Source organism: Sorghum bicolor, chromosome 1, assembly GCF_000003195.3.
Source record: "Sorghum bicolor cultivar BTx623 chromosome 1, Sorghum_bicolor_NCBIv3, whole genome shotgun sequence".
Classification (NCBI taxonomy): Eukaryota; Viridiplantae; Streptophyta; class Magnoliopsida; order Poales; family Poaceae; genus Sorghum; species Sorghum bicolor.
This window is the reverse complement of record NC_012870.2, coordinates 62,424,946-62,442,808: the sequence shown is the minus strand read 5'-3', so window position 1 is coordinate 62,442,808 and position 17,863 is coordinate 62,424,946. Positions and strand designations below refer to the sequence as shown.

Sequence of the window (17,863 nt, the reverse complement as noted above, 5' to 3'; positions counted from 1 at the left end):
GTCGTTTTGCCGTTGCTAGTGGCGAGCCATTTTGCTATTGCTCCATATGGTACCTTGCGGGCTGTTTTGCCATTGTTGGGAGGCGGCGACACGGTTGGGAGGCGGTGACGCAACTTGGAGGTGGCGGCGCGGTTGAGAGGTGACGGCAAGGCGAGCTGGGAGGCGGCAGTGCTGGTAACCAGACGGGGTCGTGGCTGGAAGGTATCGCGAGTAGGGATCCCGTGTGACAGAGCCGATCCCTTTCTCTATGGGCCCCACCTCAAATAGCCCCAAATAGCCTAAATAAGCACCTCTTTGGGGGATAGTTTTTTGGTGGGTTAGATGCAAATAACCCCAATCTAACTCTCATGTTTGAATACTTTAGGGCTATCTGAGTCCCAAATAGCTAAATCTAACTCTAACCCATGGATCCAAACATGACCAAAGTGTAGATGCTAAAGGCCCTTCAAATTTGTCGTTACTTAACTTGAGAATAGTTAACGACGAGATTCACTTTGAATATACAGATTTGAAGTTTTCAGCAATGTAACCACGCTACCTGGACACTAGCGGCTTAACCACCTCAAGGCAGAGATCTGTCAAATAATTTCAGAGGCTCCAGTGCTTAGTAGATAAAAAAATGATGGTGCCTGACTGCTGCCCGCTTTTCTAATATGATTCAATTAATACATTTTTGTTAATGAATGACAAAGTGCTTTAGTTAGTCAACAGAACAAATAGTGGTAAAATGTCGTTAACAATTCTGTATTTGCATAGTTGCTAGTACTACTTCCTCCGTCCACAAAAGAATCAATTTCTAAAGTTGTCATAAGTCAAACTTTTAGAAAAAATAATAAGATTTATTGTATCAAATTAGTATCATTAGATTCATCATAGAATATATTTTCATATAATGCGTATTTTATGTTATAGATGTTGTTACTATTTTATATAATTAAGTTAGTCAAACTTAAAAAAGTTTGAGTGACATAAATTCTAGAATTTGATTCTTTCGTAGACGGAGGGCTGATAATCATTGCACATGCCAACAACAATGAGACATATCCGAGGTATATACAGACACACACGTTCATACACGAAGCAAGCACAACGTGTGACCATATCAGAGGCGGATCCAGGGGTATTCCCTGGTATTCCTGGGAATACCCAGCTATTTTTGTACACCTTTTAATAGATATGTGTATGTACATGTATATACATATGTATAAGGTGATATTCTGTGGTATTTTCAAAGATTTGAGCCCAAAAAAGGAAATCAAACGACCATTAGGCCTGCCTTCAAACACCTCCCAATCCTAGGCCGGCCCAACCAGCCCATTAACCTGCATCCACCTCAATTCCTTTCATCTGCTGGACACCGACGCCCACTCTTCCGTAGTTCCGTCCTTCGGCACGGTCGGTCTTGCTCGGCGCGCGGCGGCCGGCAACCCTAGGCACGCGCGGGCGGCGGCCGGTCACCGGTGGCGACTGGCGAGTGGCGAGGCGAGGAGGCGAGGCGGCGTCCAGCCTCCAACGGCTCTCGCGGCACGCGCGGCCAGGCCAAGCGCAAGGCTGCAGCGGCGCAGGCGCGCAGCCGGTGGCTGAGTGCATCTGGACAGGACAGCGACGCCGCAGCACACAGCACAGGTTATCTTCTACTCAAGTTCAGTTCTTGGCTTCTTACCTTCTTAAATCTTGAATTTTTGGTTGTAAATATTGGTTCAAAGAATCAGGGACATCATGTTTTTGCAGTGAGCCAGTGATATTGCTATTGGTTTGCAAAATGAGGAACAAAAAGAAATCGGTTGATTTGAAGACTCTATGGGATAGAGCAGCAAAATCAAGGAAGGTGGAGTTAGGATCTACATCAGTGCCACAACTAGTTACAGAGGGGATTAATGCTCAGCCTCAAAATCCTATTGTTGAATCTGTTGTGCCGGCGACTGATGAGAGTTAAGTTCATAATCAAACCAATCCATCCGTTCAGCATGATACAACAACCAGAGAAGTGGCAATAACTGAGGTAGAAACTAATCGGATGTCACCTGAGATAGGAAGCAATGAGCTTGACATTGACATAGCAGCCACAAAACCTTCTAATTTATCCCCTATCAGGGATGGTGATGACGGCTATGAATAAAGTGATAATATTATTTATGATGTTGATCTTCTTCCTCATGACCCCGGAAAGAGGCTTCCAATCAAAAGCTATAATGTCAATGAAAGAAATTCAGTGATCAGGGGATTCATGCATAATTTAGTGCCGATTCGCTGAACAATTTATTATTGGATTGTTCTTGTGACTTCAGTTATCGATGGAAATACCCAAGTTTTGATTCCTGGCTCCGCCACTGGACCATATACGTACCAATTATCTATAGGATGAAAACAGGGTCTTAATAGACCACCATTACGACACACTTTTTACCAGTTATATGCTTGTCTAGCAAGCAAGTCTATCATTTGATTGTTTGATCTCCTGATTCTTTGAATAGATGATGTTGTACCCCTGCAATTGGAGTCAATGATCTGGTTAAAAGGTTTAATTCTCCAGTCTGGAGGGTGGGAGTGATCAGTACCATGTAGGAAATGAACAAGCTACTGATTGTCCGATAGTAGGGTAGTCTGCTCCATACGCAACGTCGTGATGACCTAAGTTGCGAGAGCCACTGCTGCCGCTTCTGCCATGAGCACATGAGAGGAATCTTTCATCGCCGCCTTGATGAACATGCTATGAGGGGGGAGACACTTGTGCATTGACGATGAATATACCAATCCTAGCCTTTTCTGAGAATAGGTGTGGTTTGATCCGTCTATGTAGAAGTGTCAATATAGCATCGATGTCCTAGTAATTGAGTTGGGAGGTGGACCAAGAGCCTATCCGCCATGCCTGTGGAGGTGTTGGCCACAAGCATGCTCTGGGTCGATGCCTGCATGGGAAATATTCATACCTTGTGTGTTCTCTCCGACGATATGGTACGACGTACTTTCAAGTTTCAGGCTTTCAGCCCCTTCATTATATTATTTTATTAAGTGCAGCCACCCATTCTAAAAAAATTAGACTTGTTTAGATTTGTTCTATTAAGTCAAACAGTCTTAATTTAATTAATTTTGATTGTTAATAATAAGAAATAAATCTATCCAAGACCATACCATCCCCACAAAGCACATGGCAGAACTCCTAGATAGAAGGGAAGCAAGAAGTGTAGAAGGTTGGGAGGGCTGAAGCACATGCACGAAGGCCAGATCAGATTGCGTGTCGATGGGAGCCTCCACAAACAGGATGGACAAAAATAAATGTTGATGGTTCATAACAAGAACAATCTGAAGCGGCTAGAGTTGGGGTTTTCGCTAGGGACAGCAACGGCGTCATTATTTTCACAGCCCGAAGGTTATATGAGAAGTGTGCTAGCGCGCCAGAGGTGGAAGCATTGGCCTGTATCGAAGGCTTACGCTGGGCGCACCGTTGGGGTTTTACTCAGTTAAATCTTGAGACGGATTATGCTAAAATCAAATCAGCACTAACCAGTAGTGCCCTAGACAGATCGGAGGTCAGACCCATTATTGAAGAAGTGAGAGGTTGGATACGTTTGATGCAGGAGTGCAGCATCTCCCAAGTGAAGAGAGATGGTAACAGTGTGGCGAATGCGTTAGCTTTATATGCTAGAAAATGTAAACACTCTGCGGCTTGGTTGCACTACAACATGTCTCTTAATTAAAGGTATTTTGTTAAAGGCACTTTTATAAAATCGCCTTAATTTCTTTCAACTTAAAGGCATTTTTATAAAAATGTCTTTAAAACCAGTTTTGTAGAGGCAAAATTAAAAAACGCCTTTAAATACCTGAAATATTGAAGGCATTTTTTCTAAAACGCCTTTAATTAATGTGGCATTTGAGGCATTTTTCAAAACGCCTTGGTAGTGCTATAACTGAAGACACACCATTTGGCATCGAGAGGTAGCAGTCGCGCAATAGGAGGGTCAAGCTCCTGCGTGTGCCTTGAACTCAATCAAGCTGATTGTAATTCCTCTATTTCTAGCTAATAAAGCTCTCTCTTCACTCGTAAAAAAAAAGAACTCCTAGATAGATGAGTGCAAACTGCAAAGACCATGAGACGAGTCGTGGATCAAACCAAAGTGTCCTGAGCATACCACGAGCAATACAGCTAGCGGTCGGTACGCAGTATAACTACCTAGTAACAGTGATGCCCCCGGATCTGCTAACACTCACTGGTACGGTCCCCTCAACACCAAGCAGGCAAGCACATTATATAAAAATAGTAGTACTCCTGCCTCTTTCCCCTCGAGTAATTCATGATTCGTGATTCACAGGACAGTGATCCTCGATCGCTTGAATTTATCGACCATGGTATAGTATTCTTTTCTCTAATAAATAAGTATCAGTCGACAGCCATATTTTAGTGAAATGAATAGCAAACCCCCGGCCCTCTATCATCAAAAGCAAAAACACCACCAACAAGAAATTACTCCTAGCCATAAAAGAATGTAATTCTCGCTTTTCGAGAAAAAGAACAGTTTGAACTTTAACTAAATTTATATAAAAAATACTAACATTTGTTACACAAATAAATATTATTAGATTAGTTATAGAATTTATTTTTATAATAAATTATTTAGGGACATAAATATTAATACTATTTACTATAAACTTAGTCAAATTTAAGTCAATTGATCGGTACGTATCTCATAATTGTATTCTTTTGTAGACGGAAGAATATTACTAGAGGTCTGTTTAGTTCCTCAATTTTGCCAAAAGTTTTGGTGTTTTAGCCTAACTTTTTACAAAAATAAATCTAAACAATATTGTCAAAGAATGCAAAAACATGACCTTGTAAAGTTTTGGTATTTGCGACCCTTGTGTAAAATTGTCTTGGGCCGCGAGCTGCCTCTCTTCTTTTGATATGATGCTATAGAATATCAAAACTTTTGGTGCAAAATATTTGGTGCTAAATCTTTTGGTATGGCAGGGAATTTTTTTTGACAACAACATATATATATATATATATATATATATATATATATATATATATATATATATATATATATATATATATAGGTCACGTTTTATTTACACGTACGAGTAACTACTCCGAGTCTTTATTATACGCATCCAAGGGTCGAGCCATCCCGCAGACGTAGCTAACGGGTGGCGTCGGGGGTGCGGCCCATTACCGAACTAACGGGTTCGAAGCACGAGTATGAGGATCGCTGGCATGTATCCAACAAGATCTACGCGATGTATACAGGATGTACGCGAATATTATTATTATTTAATAAATGATTAGGGGAGCTCCTAGCCGGATAAGTATTACGAAAAAAACGTTCAATTGTTCACAAACGTTCTTTTCTGCAAGCTAACGGGTGGCGTCGGGGCGTGCGGCCCATTTCCGAGCTAACGGGTTTGAAGCACGAGTATGCGGATCGCTCGCATGTATCCAAGATCTACGCGAACTAGCCGGCACATGCATGTGTACAGGATGTACACGAATATTATTATTATTTAATAAATGATTAGGGGAGCGCCTAGCCAGATAAGTATTACGAAAAAAACGTTCAATTGTTCACAGACGTTCTTTTCTGCAAGTAAAGTATGAACGCATACTTTAATAAAAAAAATTGAGTATACTCGAGTATGAACGCATACTATTTAATAAGAAAAATTGAGTATACTTTAATAGAGTATGGACGCATACTTGTAGAGTATGTCTATATACTCAGAGAATTACTTTAGTATTTATCTTATAGAGTATGTATTTTTATTGATATTTTTTTCGAGACAAAAATTGGTACGTTTGTGGGGAACTTTTTTTACTCTGCTAAAAAAAGTTTCCCACAAATGTACCAATGTTTGTCCTCGAAAAAAATATCGATGAAAATACATACTCTATAAGATAAACACTAAAGTAATCCTCTGAGTATATGGACATACTCGAAATACAAGTATGCGTCCATACTCTATTAAAGTATACTCAATTTTTCTTATTAAAGTATATGTTCATACTCGAGTATAGTCAATTTTCTTATTAAAGTATGCGTTCATACTTTGCAGAAAAGAACGTTTGTGAACAATTGAACGTTTTTTTCGTAATACTTATCCGGCTAGGAGCTCCCCTAATCATTTATTAAATAATAATAATATTCGCGTACATCCTGTATACATCGCGTAGATCTTGTTGGATACATGCCAGCGATCCTCATACTCGTGCTTCGAACTCGTTAGTTCGGTAATAGGCCGCACCCCCGACGCCACCCGTTAGCTACGTCTGCGGGATGGCTCGACCCTCGGATGCGTATAATAAAGACTCGGAGTAGTTACTCGTACGTGTAAATAAAACGTGTCATATATATATATATATATATATATATATATATATATATATATATATATATATATATATATATATATAAGCAAACGAAGTACAAGGAGGTTCCCAAAGGGAAACCTTGATACAACAAGGTCCTGTGACCAGAAATAAAGACAGCAGCGTCGACTAGGGCATAGAGGAAGACTTGTATGCCAGCGAGGGGAATATGCAGAGGCGTCCAGAACGCATGCACCCAGATGGATTGACTGCGCATTGCGACGGTTGAAGTGGAAACGGGTTAACCATCGAGGAAGACATGATCCGGCAACCGAAAGATGATGTTGTTGACGTTGCCGGAGGTAAAAGAAGCTTGAATCGAAATCCCAGATAGAGGCATCATCGTCGATCCAACACCGAAGAAGTAGTTGTCTAAATGGAACAAAGGTAACAAGGACCACAGACATTATGCATGCACTAATAAGAAGGGGACTAGAGAGCCGAAAGTCTCTATCCGAATGAAGACCTATAGCCATGCAAGTGAGATACGAAAGTAATAAATAAAGAAAAATAAAAACATAAACTAGGAAGGAGAAAAGATGGAGATGCACAGATAAGGATGTGGCCTGAGTTGGGAACCAAATCGCGTTGCATGCAGACCGCATCATTGGCGGGTTCTCGTCTCACAGGCAGTGGGTCCCACTTGTAAGGACGCGGGCTCCACAGCCAGGTGAGGACGGCGGACGAGATCTGGATCTCGAGATGGAGACCAGCGCCATGGATTCGAGTGTGCAGGCTTCGACGGCGGAGACAGGTTGTCCGAAGGCGGAGACGGAGCGAGTGTCTTCACTTGGGAGGAAGGGGAGGACGCAGAGGAGCTCGTCGGGGTGGAGGACGATGGCGCGGGCGGGGACGCAGCGGTGGTCGCGGGAGACGGGGTCGACGATGCGGGGGGTGGTGGGGATGGTGTGGACGACGTAGGCGTGGGCGGGATGAGCTCCTTCGACGGCGGCGCGGACGGGGTCGCGGGCGGCGGTGAAGTCTCATTGGCTGGCTTCTTCTCCATCTTTCTCGAAGACTTTATTTGACTAGAGGATCTTACAAGGAGGAGAAAGAGGAGAGTAGGAGATGAAGGAAGGGGGCCGGCCCACCTGTCCTGCCGCGCGAAGACGCCGAGGAGGACAGGGGACCGGCGGCGGCGGAGGGAGAAAGGGGCTGCTGGGAGAGGATAAGGTGAAACACGCACCCGGCGTTATCCGCAGAAACGCCCTATGGCAGGGAAATTAACAGGCGCTTCCAGTACTACTGCAATGCGGAGTGGCCGAAGGAATCTTTTCCACTGGGCTACAAGAGGAATCTGCCGGTAGATTTCATGTACCAATAGTACCATGGAGTTATGGAGCTGAGGCTTTCCCATCCAAATTTTTTTCATCCATCCCATCGAATCTTTAGACACATGCATGGAACACTAAATGTAGATAAAAAAATAAACTAATTACACAGTTTAGTTGAGAATCGCGAGACGAATCTTTTAAGCCTAGTTACTCTATGATTAGCCTTAAGTGCTACAGTAACCCACATATGCTAATGACAGATTAATTATGCTTAATAAATTTGTCTTGCAGTTTTCTGACGAGCTATGTAATTTGTTTTTTTATTAGTTTCTAAAAACCCCTCCCGACATCCTTCCGACACATTCGATGTGACATCCAAAAAATTTTCATCATCAATCTAAACAGGCCCTGAGAGGAATTTTTGGCATGCACTCAGCGAACTCATTTACTGTACGTCGTTCTCTTCCCATACGCCGCATGGATCGACAAGCATGGCATGGCAATTGGCAAATGTACAGAGGTCACTCACAGAACCACGACAGCACAGCTGCACAGCCGCCGAATATACTAGTCGTTCAGCAGTGTTTTTTTTTCTCATAATAAACACAATAAATCAGTAAACAGTAACTTCAGCCATGACTTGCGTATCCTGCCTGCCACGTGATGAACCTGAACCAGCGCATGCTCATGCTCATGCTCATGGCTCATGCCAAAATGCCATGACTGACCTCACTCACAGTCACAGCCAGAATCGTGCCCACCATATTCTCTGTCTGCCGGCATTTGATCCACACCCACACACGAACTCCAAATGAACTGCTCAGACAATGCAAATAATCCGGCGCTGCACTGCACTGCACATGCTCCTCCGGGCGACACGCACGCACGCCGCCCCGACTCCGATAGGACGAATGGACGGAGCAGAATCGTCCACCGAGGGCGAGCTAGCCTAGGAGAAGAAACTGATCCGTCACCGTCCGTCACGCAGCAGAGCTCGCCATGTGCGCGCCTGCCGCTGCGCCTTGTGCGGTTGTGCCCTTGTCGTCTGTTTCTTCCACAGTGGTGGCGGTGAAAAACTGGGAAGAACAGCCGTGCCGGGAGCTAGCCCCGGCTGCCAGCGATGAGGTATTGAGGTCCATGCCGTCCTCGACATTCCCTGCCCCTTGTTCTGGTCCACGCTAGCTCAAGACCTGAAACTGAAGCTGAAGCCGGCCGGTCCGGTGGCGGTGGATGAGGAGGCTGACGATGATGGCGATGCGTGCCTGACAGCCATCACATGCCCGTCGCCCACAATCATCAGCCCACACATGACCTGTTCACCGGGAGCATCGCATTGCATTGCATGCTGGTGCTGGAGTGCTGGTGCTGGTGCAGGGCCAGCCACGACCTCCCCCGCCCGGCAGCCCTTCATAAATCCACGGCCCTCTTCTCTCTGTCTCTCCCTCCTCATCACATAGCTGAGCTGCCCACGAGCAGAGCAACATTACACTCCTCTCAACCGAACCGAATCCAATCCACCCATAGATCATGCAAGCATACTCCGTACACTCTGCTCTGCACGCGCTTTCTCTTCTGCCTGCCAACTTCCTCCTGGCCTGAGTAATACATCCTAGACTAGATAGCCTGTCAATGGCGCCAAGTCCGAGGGGATCAATCCATACCTCGGCTGCAAAAGGAGCTTCCTTAGCTTTCCAGAGCACAAGAACTAGCCAAAAATGCCGACTAGAATGGCAAAGGCCTTCTCCCATGAGGCCACGGAATTTGGCGGCCAGATGGGGTGCGTGGCCAGCATGCTCCACATCTTCGACCGCCGCCGCCTTCTCACCGGCCGACGACATGGTGACTGCCCTGGAACCAAGGACGAGGACGAACTGCCTCCAGCAGGTACTTCGACTCTGCTACTTTTTCATTACTACTTTGCCATCTGTTCCCCCCGACTGAAGAAAGCCATCCATCCTTACCAAAAAAATAAATAAATAATCAAGAAGCCATCAGGCGACCAACTGAACTGTACAAAAAAAAGAAAAGAAAAAAGAACTGTACCATTATAATAGTGCTGCAAGTATAAGCTGTAGGGTGACAAACAAAAGTAGTTTAAAAATTTATTTCATGTTCAACGTAATACAAGGCAAAAACGACTCTTTATTGGGAAGAAGATGAACAAGAACAATGATCACCCATGGTATAGTACAAGCTGCAGGCATGCAACTTCACTTCACACATATAAGATAGTGTCATGAGAAGTTACATGGGAATCAAAATGTTCATGCAAAGGAAATTGATCTTAGAATCATTTGTATTTCAGACATTTCACTTTTCCTCCATCAGTTCAAGTTTTCCGAATTACCTGCACCACCCCTGCTTGAAGCATAATATATAACTATACTTTTCGATATTAGTTCTAATACACTGTGCTTCTGTTGTCCAGGCCATACTCTGCCGGTTAGCAGCACGCATGCCCCGGTGCAAAGCACAGCTAATCCAAACAACACTGTGGTAATTTTAACCACTTCTTTTAACGGCAAAGAATTCAGATATAATTATAACTAAAGCCCCAGTTGGTCAGCCCTGACTCTAGATTTTGGGTTCCTTGAACAAACTAATTTTAACTCGATTCTAATTACTTGGGCAGGAGAAATCGTTCAGCAAAAGCAAAAGCAAAAGCATGACTGAGAACAGTACCTTCTCAACAGAATCATCGAGAGCATCTTCAGCATCGTCGTCCTGCTCTTCATTATCACCCCTGGCCAACAGCAAACCAGTACAGCAGAAGCTCCCTTGCATCAACGAGAAGCATGTCGTAGCAAGGAGTAGGACAATGAGGAGCTCGCGAAGCTTTAAGTCTTCAGATACAGAGGTCAAATCCATACAGCAAAAAACTGATTTTAGAGATGTCGTGAAGGACTCCATCAACCAGGACTCTCGTGTCCTGGCCATCAAGACTAAAATGATGGAACAGAGAGATGGACTGCACAAAGACTCACCAAGGCCACTGCTTATATCCAAATCAACAGATGGAACTTATGTGATTGCTGTTGATAGGAGCAATGTGCCTCCTGCATATGTCAATGAATCTAGCAGGCAGCAACGTTTATCATGTGATGATCGACAGCTGCTGCTGCAGGTAGAAGCTCAAGACAGCAAGATGCCTTCATCCAAGCACATGGAGCTTCCTAGGCTGTCCTTGGACAGTAGGAATGAGTCTGTCAAGTCAAGTTTGCATCAGAAGAACTTTGGTTATGCAAGAACCGATGACAGTCTCATTGATAATTTGAAATACCAAGAATCCCCGAGCCATCGGCGGGCCAGTGCTGTCGTTGCAAAGCTCATGGGATTGGAAGAGACTCTCGATGCCCCTGGGTCTGCAAGATCACACAGACCAGACCGTCACACTCGAAATAATTACCTGCCACACACCTCCAGGAGTATCTGCCATGACCTCAGTACATTGCAGCCGAAGATTCAGCCTACAATACTGAAAACCAAACCTTCTCCGAGAATTGTCCCTGAAGCTGCAGCTTGGAAGCAGCAGAAGATAAATACAGCTAGATATTATTCTAAAGAAGGGCCAAGTTCTACATCCATAAACGATAACGTAGAGAGGCTCATCAATCTCACATCGTCGGAATGTAGTAAGGATTTGAGGGCTCTTAGGATACTCAGTGAGCTACACGCAAAGCGGAGTGATTACAATGCCAGATCACTGAACACTCAGAAGGCAGCAGCTGGACAAACCAATAGTGCTCAACACTTCCAGTCTCCAGTTGTAATCATGAAGCCGGCGAGAGGTATCGTGAAAAAGAATGCTTCAGTTGCTACCCTTGCAGGGACAAAAGTCCACAGAAAGTTGCGGCATGAAGAGAGCACTTTCACCACGAAGACCGACAACAGTGACAGGACGAAGACCCATTCTCACAATCAAAGAGCTCATTCCAGGCGAGAGGAAGATGTGGGCAGCACAAGTTCACCAAAGCCTTCTAGAATTTTGAGCCCAAGACTTGTGCGGAAGTCAGACTGTGGAAGGATCACTCAGCTGACAGTTCCACTGATGTCCCCAGCCAAGACATCCAAAGAAGTATCTCCAAGAGGCAAACTAAGATCAAGGGCTTCACAATCAAATAGCATCTGTGGCCATGATAAAGCCATGATTACTGAAAGCAAAATCAGTTTATCAAAGCAGGTAGATACGAACATTATTAATTATTCAAATACTCTTAATGTCAACACAACATCCATCCATCAAAGCAATACAACTTCAACATCGAATTATGAGGTACAAATAAAGATTAATACATTTCCATGTCAAAGAACCTACTATTGATTGAGAATTGTTTCATCATTCATTATGTACATCAGTTAGTGACTACTGAAAGACTTTTTTTTTCAGGAAACACTTATCCTATGTACTGACAAGAACATCCATCCACTGGAGAACATACCGAGTCCTGTATCAGTCCTTGATGCCACATTCTATCAAGATGTGATGTCGCCTTCTCTGAGGGGCATATCAAATTCTTTCAAAAGTGAGAACTTTATCTGTCAAGCAATTCTTCACACGACTCTGAGCACTATCCTTGGGTTCCAATCAATCTAGGAAACCATATTGTTTGGTACATGACAAGCATACTTAACTGTAGTATGTCAAACAAACATGACAAGCAACTGGTAATCAATGCAACCAAATGTAGCTCGTTGTCTAGCAAGCTGGGAAGAACCACAGTAAATTGGCAGCGACTGTAGAAATGCAAGTGCTTGCTTGTGCCAACCAGTTAAAGAGCATCAATTCTTCACTGCCAGTAGTAGTTCATGTCTGCACCTAACATCTTCATGGAGCTCCCACATGTTACAATTGCCCATACAGGGATGTAGATGAGCCCAAAAGTATAACTGATTTTCTTAGTTGGATTGGTTGCTTTTAGGTTGTTCTCGGAGCCCCCACATGCTTGCTGTATTGGTCGATCTAGCTCTTAATGCTCAACTAACTTTTTCTTTCTTTACTTGTTCAGATGTTGCGCCACTTACATTACATGAGTGCTGGAACTCAATAAGCCTCCCTGACACACCAACATTGAAGAAAAGTACCGAGAGTAACCACATAATACCAGAAAACATGAAAGCCCTCATCCAAAAGCTAGAGCTCTTGCAATTGTTGAGTGACGAGGCTCCAAGAACAAATGACAATTCGTTAATACTCACTGCCAATAAAGATCGTCATTATATTTATGAAATACTCTCAGCATCTGGCCTCTTGCACAATGAACTAAAGTTCAGGATAATGCCCTGCTTGTTCCAGCAGCCAAGCCACCCAATCAATCCAGAGCTTTTTCTTATCCTTGAACAAGCAAAACCAACTGCAGGGAAGCTTCACCGCAAACTAATTTTTGATCTTGCAATTGAAATCATTGCTAAGAAAATATACAGTGGCAGTTCAGTGAGACAACCATTGCAGTTCATTCAATGCAAGAAATCAAGCGGATGGCATCTTTTCAAGGAATTATGTTCAGAGATTGAAATGCTCCGATCTGAGGCCTCAGCAATAAGATTATCTGAAGAGGAAGATGAAGAGAGCAAGCTAGCAAAGAATGCAATACGTGAAATGGGAAAATGGAAGAGTTTCGGCAGTGAGCTACAAGGGATAGCTCTGGGCATTGAAAGATCCATCTTTAAGAATCTCATTGACGAAGTCATAAGTGGTGAAGACATGGGAAAGGTGTAATTTTAGCAGTGGAAGTACAAAGGGGAGTTGTCTTTTGAGAAGCATATAGACTAAACAATTTTGTTGTTTTCCTGTTTTCCATGAAACTGACCTGATGGTAGAAGTAATGTATGTTTAGCAGCTGCAAGAATAACTAGGTTGTACATATATAAAGTAAAGTTTCATGTACAGAGATTTTTTTTTTGACTGAACCATGTACAGAGAATTAATCACATTAAAATCTTGATAATATTACTGAAGAATAATATTGTTCCCTTGGATATGTGAAGTCCAAATTCTTGCACCTATGATCAAGAAAATCTCCAATTATTTACCCACCTGTGTCAGATAAGGTGATAATTAAAAGCACCAGGCATCAGCATTGTTAGAAGCATCTTACATTCTTACAAGTTACAAGTAACACAGGGATTTCTGTGGGCTGGACCAAATGGTCCATTTTGGTATCGACTATCAAGATGGTAAATCAGAGTTGTACCAAAATTTTGTATTGGCTCCATGTCAAATCTGGTTGGCACATTTGAACTTTGCTCTTAACGAAACATGGCTGGATTTTGTCAGCCTTTGGCTACAACCCAAATACACTTGCAAACTAATTGGCACAAAAACTCTGTTTTTTTTTATCTATGTTGCCTGCTTAACTGGGTATCTCTAGAGATAATTTGTCAAGACGAGGCAATATTCATCGAGCATTTGAAGAAGGAAATGCTCTATGTTTGAATGCCTTGCATATTTTGGACATAAGGTAGTAAAGAGCATATGATTCCTAAGTTTGGAGATATCAAAACCTGAGCCCGATTCTTCATTCCTAAACAAATAACTTACATATCAGCAAAGACAGCACAAAAGATTTTGTTGTCGCGTCTCGTTTCCCCCCAAAAAAAATAATGAATCACTTGTAGCAAGGGATATGGCATCCCCCAACCTAGAAGCGCATCAGATGAGACCCGGGAGAAGAAAATCCTAGTGGATTCAAGATAAACAGAGATGGAATTTTTTGAAGTGTGAGAACCTGCGTGGAGGAATTACGAGCAGCCCTAGAACCAGGACCATAGCTTCCAGTGGCGCTGGGCTCCGGTCTCCGGGCTAGCGGTCGGCGGCCTCCGGGTCCGGGGTAGCTAGCTCGTCCGCGGCGGGGATTCTGGCCCAGCAACGCTCGTCCAGCACTGTGAACAATGGCGTGTTTTTGTTCAGGAGGATTTTGATTGACCATGGTTAAGAACTTTAAGATAGAGCTGTCATTTCGCTCGCAGGGCTCCCCAAAAGCCTTAAGTTTACGGTGAAAAGCGAGAGATCTTGGCCTGGTTTAGAGCAACTTCAATGGTTTTAAAATTGAGTTAGCTATTCTTGTTTTTAAAAGAAAAAATATAAAAGTTACTCTCTAATGGTTTGGTAATTTGCTTTAGCAAATTTGGTAACTTGACAAATAGAGGGTTTAAACTGTGTATATATGCAAAAGTCTATGAGGTTTGATATCAGTATTTTTACGCGACGAAGAGACTCGTCCCGCGCGCACGTATCTTTCTCCCGCACGCGGCGAAGTTCTGGCGCGATTTCCAGTGACCGGCTGGATGCAATCGTCGGCGGACTCTTCGTTGACGTCTTAGTGACCAGCAATATCGTGTGGATAGCGGCAACAGAGAATAGCTTTTAATAGCCGTGACCTAGTGACGAAGGAACAGAAAAAACAAGCCGCGGTGCGCGAGAAAAAAAAAAGCGCGGGCAACAAGTGAGTACATAATTCTATTTTTTGAGAAAAAAAACTATGGGAAAGGGTTGGAGATAGACTCTTTTTTTAGCTTTGCCATATTCATTTATGAGTTGGCAAACTCCATGTTTTGCCAAATAAAAAATGCTAAAAATTTTACAAAACTTTTCGGGAATGATTCCCCGTGACATCGAATCTTATGGCACATGCATGGAGCATTAAATATAGATAAAAAAATAACTAATTGCACAATTTGCATGTAATTTGCGAGACGAATTTTTTAAACCTGGTTAGTCCATGATTGGACAATATTTGTAAAATACAAACAAAATGCTATAGTGCTCATTTTGCAAAAAGAAAATAATACAACTAAACAAGGCCTTGAACAGTCTATTTAGAACTGAGGAATTCCAGGAATTCCACACAAATTATGCAGGAAATTTACATAAATCGGATTAATTTAAAAAATAGAGAGAGATGATTTTTTGCGTTCTAGATAGGCCCTTAGTTTTGGTAGAGTTTTAGGGCTTGTTTGGTTCACCCCTTCTAAAGTAGTCACTAAAATACCAAACACTCTCACTAAAGTTTAGTGGCTTTAGTAATTAAAGGGTAGCTAAAATGACTAAAATGTATATAGGACAACTATTTTAGTGGGTGGAACCAAACAGGGGTCACTAAACTTTAGAGGAGTTACTAAACTTTAATGAGTGAAATTAAACATAGCCTTAGCTACACTCACATATTTAACATAAAATACAACGGTGACAAATTTCAATTGCCTCATCTGGAAAGTTTGGGCACCACCAAAGTGCAAATTTTTTGCATGGCTAGCCATCCAAAATAGGATATGGACGGCAGATAGGCTTCAAGCGCGTAGATGGCCGAACAATGGAGTGTGCGCCTTGTGCAGGCATAGTCCAGAATCTGGCGTCCACCTATTCCAAGACTGCCGCTACACTAGGCGTATCTGGGAGAGCAGTGCAACATGGCTAGGTAATGAACAGTTGCGCCCTTCCGCCTGGGTGCCAGCAGACTCTGTACAAAGTTGGTGGGACAACATGGATCACACACCTTCGATGGCGAGGCGAGGCCTTCGTTCGATCATCATGCTCGTTTGTTGGGAGATTTGGAAAGAAAGAAATGCACGAATCTTTGAGCACAAGGAATCTACGACAGCGCAACTCCTCCATAAAATCAAGGATGAGGCAAGAGTGTGGGTAATGGCGGGTGCAAAGCACGTTTCTAACTTATTTCTGCGCGCTTGATGTAATTTGTTCCTAACACGAGGTTTTGGAGTTGTAGCTGTTTTTTTTAAGATCTTAAGATCTTTTTGTACATGGTTGCACAGTGCCTGTCTAGGCTCTTCCTCTTTAATACAATAGGCAGCTCTCCTGCCGGTTTCGTTTCAAAAAAAACAAAAATTTCACTGAAGCTATTTTTACCAAACATCATCTAAAATGGCTTCCACTACATAGAACCTGCTCCACAAGAGGAGACGGAGCTCGGTCAAAAAGACCTCTGAGTCTAATTAGAAGTCATGGATATTAACATTTAACATATATTGACATTTAACGTAATGTTCAATCAAAATATAATTTATAGTGTATTCTTCTCAATGTAATAGGGGTTTGCAAACGATGACACATACTTTCTTCATCCTAAAAGAAGTGTCGATATAGAATGATCTCATGTAGTACAAATAGACAAAGGTTTTTAGTCAGACTAAGTGTCAGTCTGGTTTAGTTTTACTAGCCAATCTTATATAGTAAATGAAACAAACACCTATTATAGATCAATCTACCAAATGCCCGCGCTCACTCATATTCAGGTCATGTCTCAGACAAGCGAGGAGAGAGATGAAGAGCTGAAATTTCTAGCTTCTCATTCATCTACATCACGGAGGGTACATCACGGCCATGATCGGCTTTGTCCCCATGGCCTGTTCGTTTAAATAGTTAGTTTATACTTTTCATTAATTATGAAAAACTGTTTTATCAAACGGCTCACCAGAACAATTTCACATCTACCGGTGGAGCTACTTTTCGAGCTAAAGTAAAAAAAAAATGTTTACTGATGATGAGTTATACTCCCTCCTTGTCATTCTAAGAATTTTGGAGAGTCAAATCATATCAAGTTTGATCAAATTTATATGATAGAATAATAACATTTGTGACACCAACTAAGTATTATTTGATTCTTCATTAATTATATTTTCATAGTATATCTATTTCATGTTATAAATTTTTGTATTTTTTCTATAGTTTTGGTCAAACTTGAGATGCTTTGACTCTCTAAGATTCTTGGAATGACTTATAATTTGGAATAAAGGGAGTACTAAGGTCTTGTTTAGTTTCCAAATAGTGTCTAAAAAATTTAAAGATTTCCCATCACATCGAATCTTACGACACATGTATGGAACATTAAATATAGACAAAAAAAACTAATTACACAGTTTGTCTGTAATTTGTGAGATAAATCTTTTAAGCCTATCAGTTTATAATTGAATAATATTTATCAAATACAAACAAAAATACTACAGTACTCGAAACCAAAAATTTTTGCCAACTGAACAAGGCCTAAAGACACCCTAAATATTCATCGTACTTAGGTTATTCATTTTGGACAAGGTTTGAGTCAAACATTGGGAATATAAATCATCAATAACTTTTAAGTTGCTGAGTTTGTAAATATAAAAATTATATAAATAGATTTATCTTGAAAAATACTTACATAAACGTATACATATATCATTTTTTCCTAAATATTTTTATAAAAATAAGAGGTCAAAGTTATGTTTTGGAGACCGT

The 17,863-nt window shown here is 42.2% G+C and overlaps 1 protein-coding gene and 1 long non-coding RNA gene across 4 annotated transcripts; both read left to right on the top strand.

Moving 5' to 3' along the window:
• On the top strand, nucleotides 1,196-2,504 carry LOC110434938. The gene is made up of 2 exons (XR_002452523.1): nucleotides 1,196-1,626; nucleotides 1,732-2,504. It is a non-coding gene; the product is annotated as an uncharacterized LOC110434938 (long non-coding RNA).
• LOC8066041 (protein LONGIFOLIA 1) lies at nucleotides 8,046-13,519 on the top strand. Of its 3 annotated transcripts, none has more exons than XM_002467643.2 (5): nucleotides 8,046-9,519; nucleotides 10,064-10,131; nucleotides 10,268-11,815; nucleotides 12,023-12,158; nucleotides 12,642-13,519. In XM_002467643.2, the coding sequence occupies exons 1-5, from the start codon at nucleotides 9,351-9,353 to the stop codon at nucleotides 13,349-13,351; spliced, it is 2,631 nt and encodes an 876-aa protein (XP_002467688.1). In that variant the 5' UTR covers nucleotides 8,046-9,350; the 3' UTR covers nucleotides 13,352-13,519. The 3 variants fall into 3 exon arrangements, with proteins under 3 accessions (XP_002467688.1, XP_021307643.1, XP_021307644.1); XM_021451968.1 differs by having other exon boundaries at nucleotides 10,268-11,908; XM_021451969.1 differs by lacking the exon at nucleotides 10,064-10,131 and having other exon boundaries at nucleotides 9,382-9,519; nucleotides 10,268-11,908.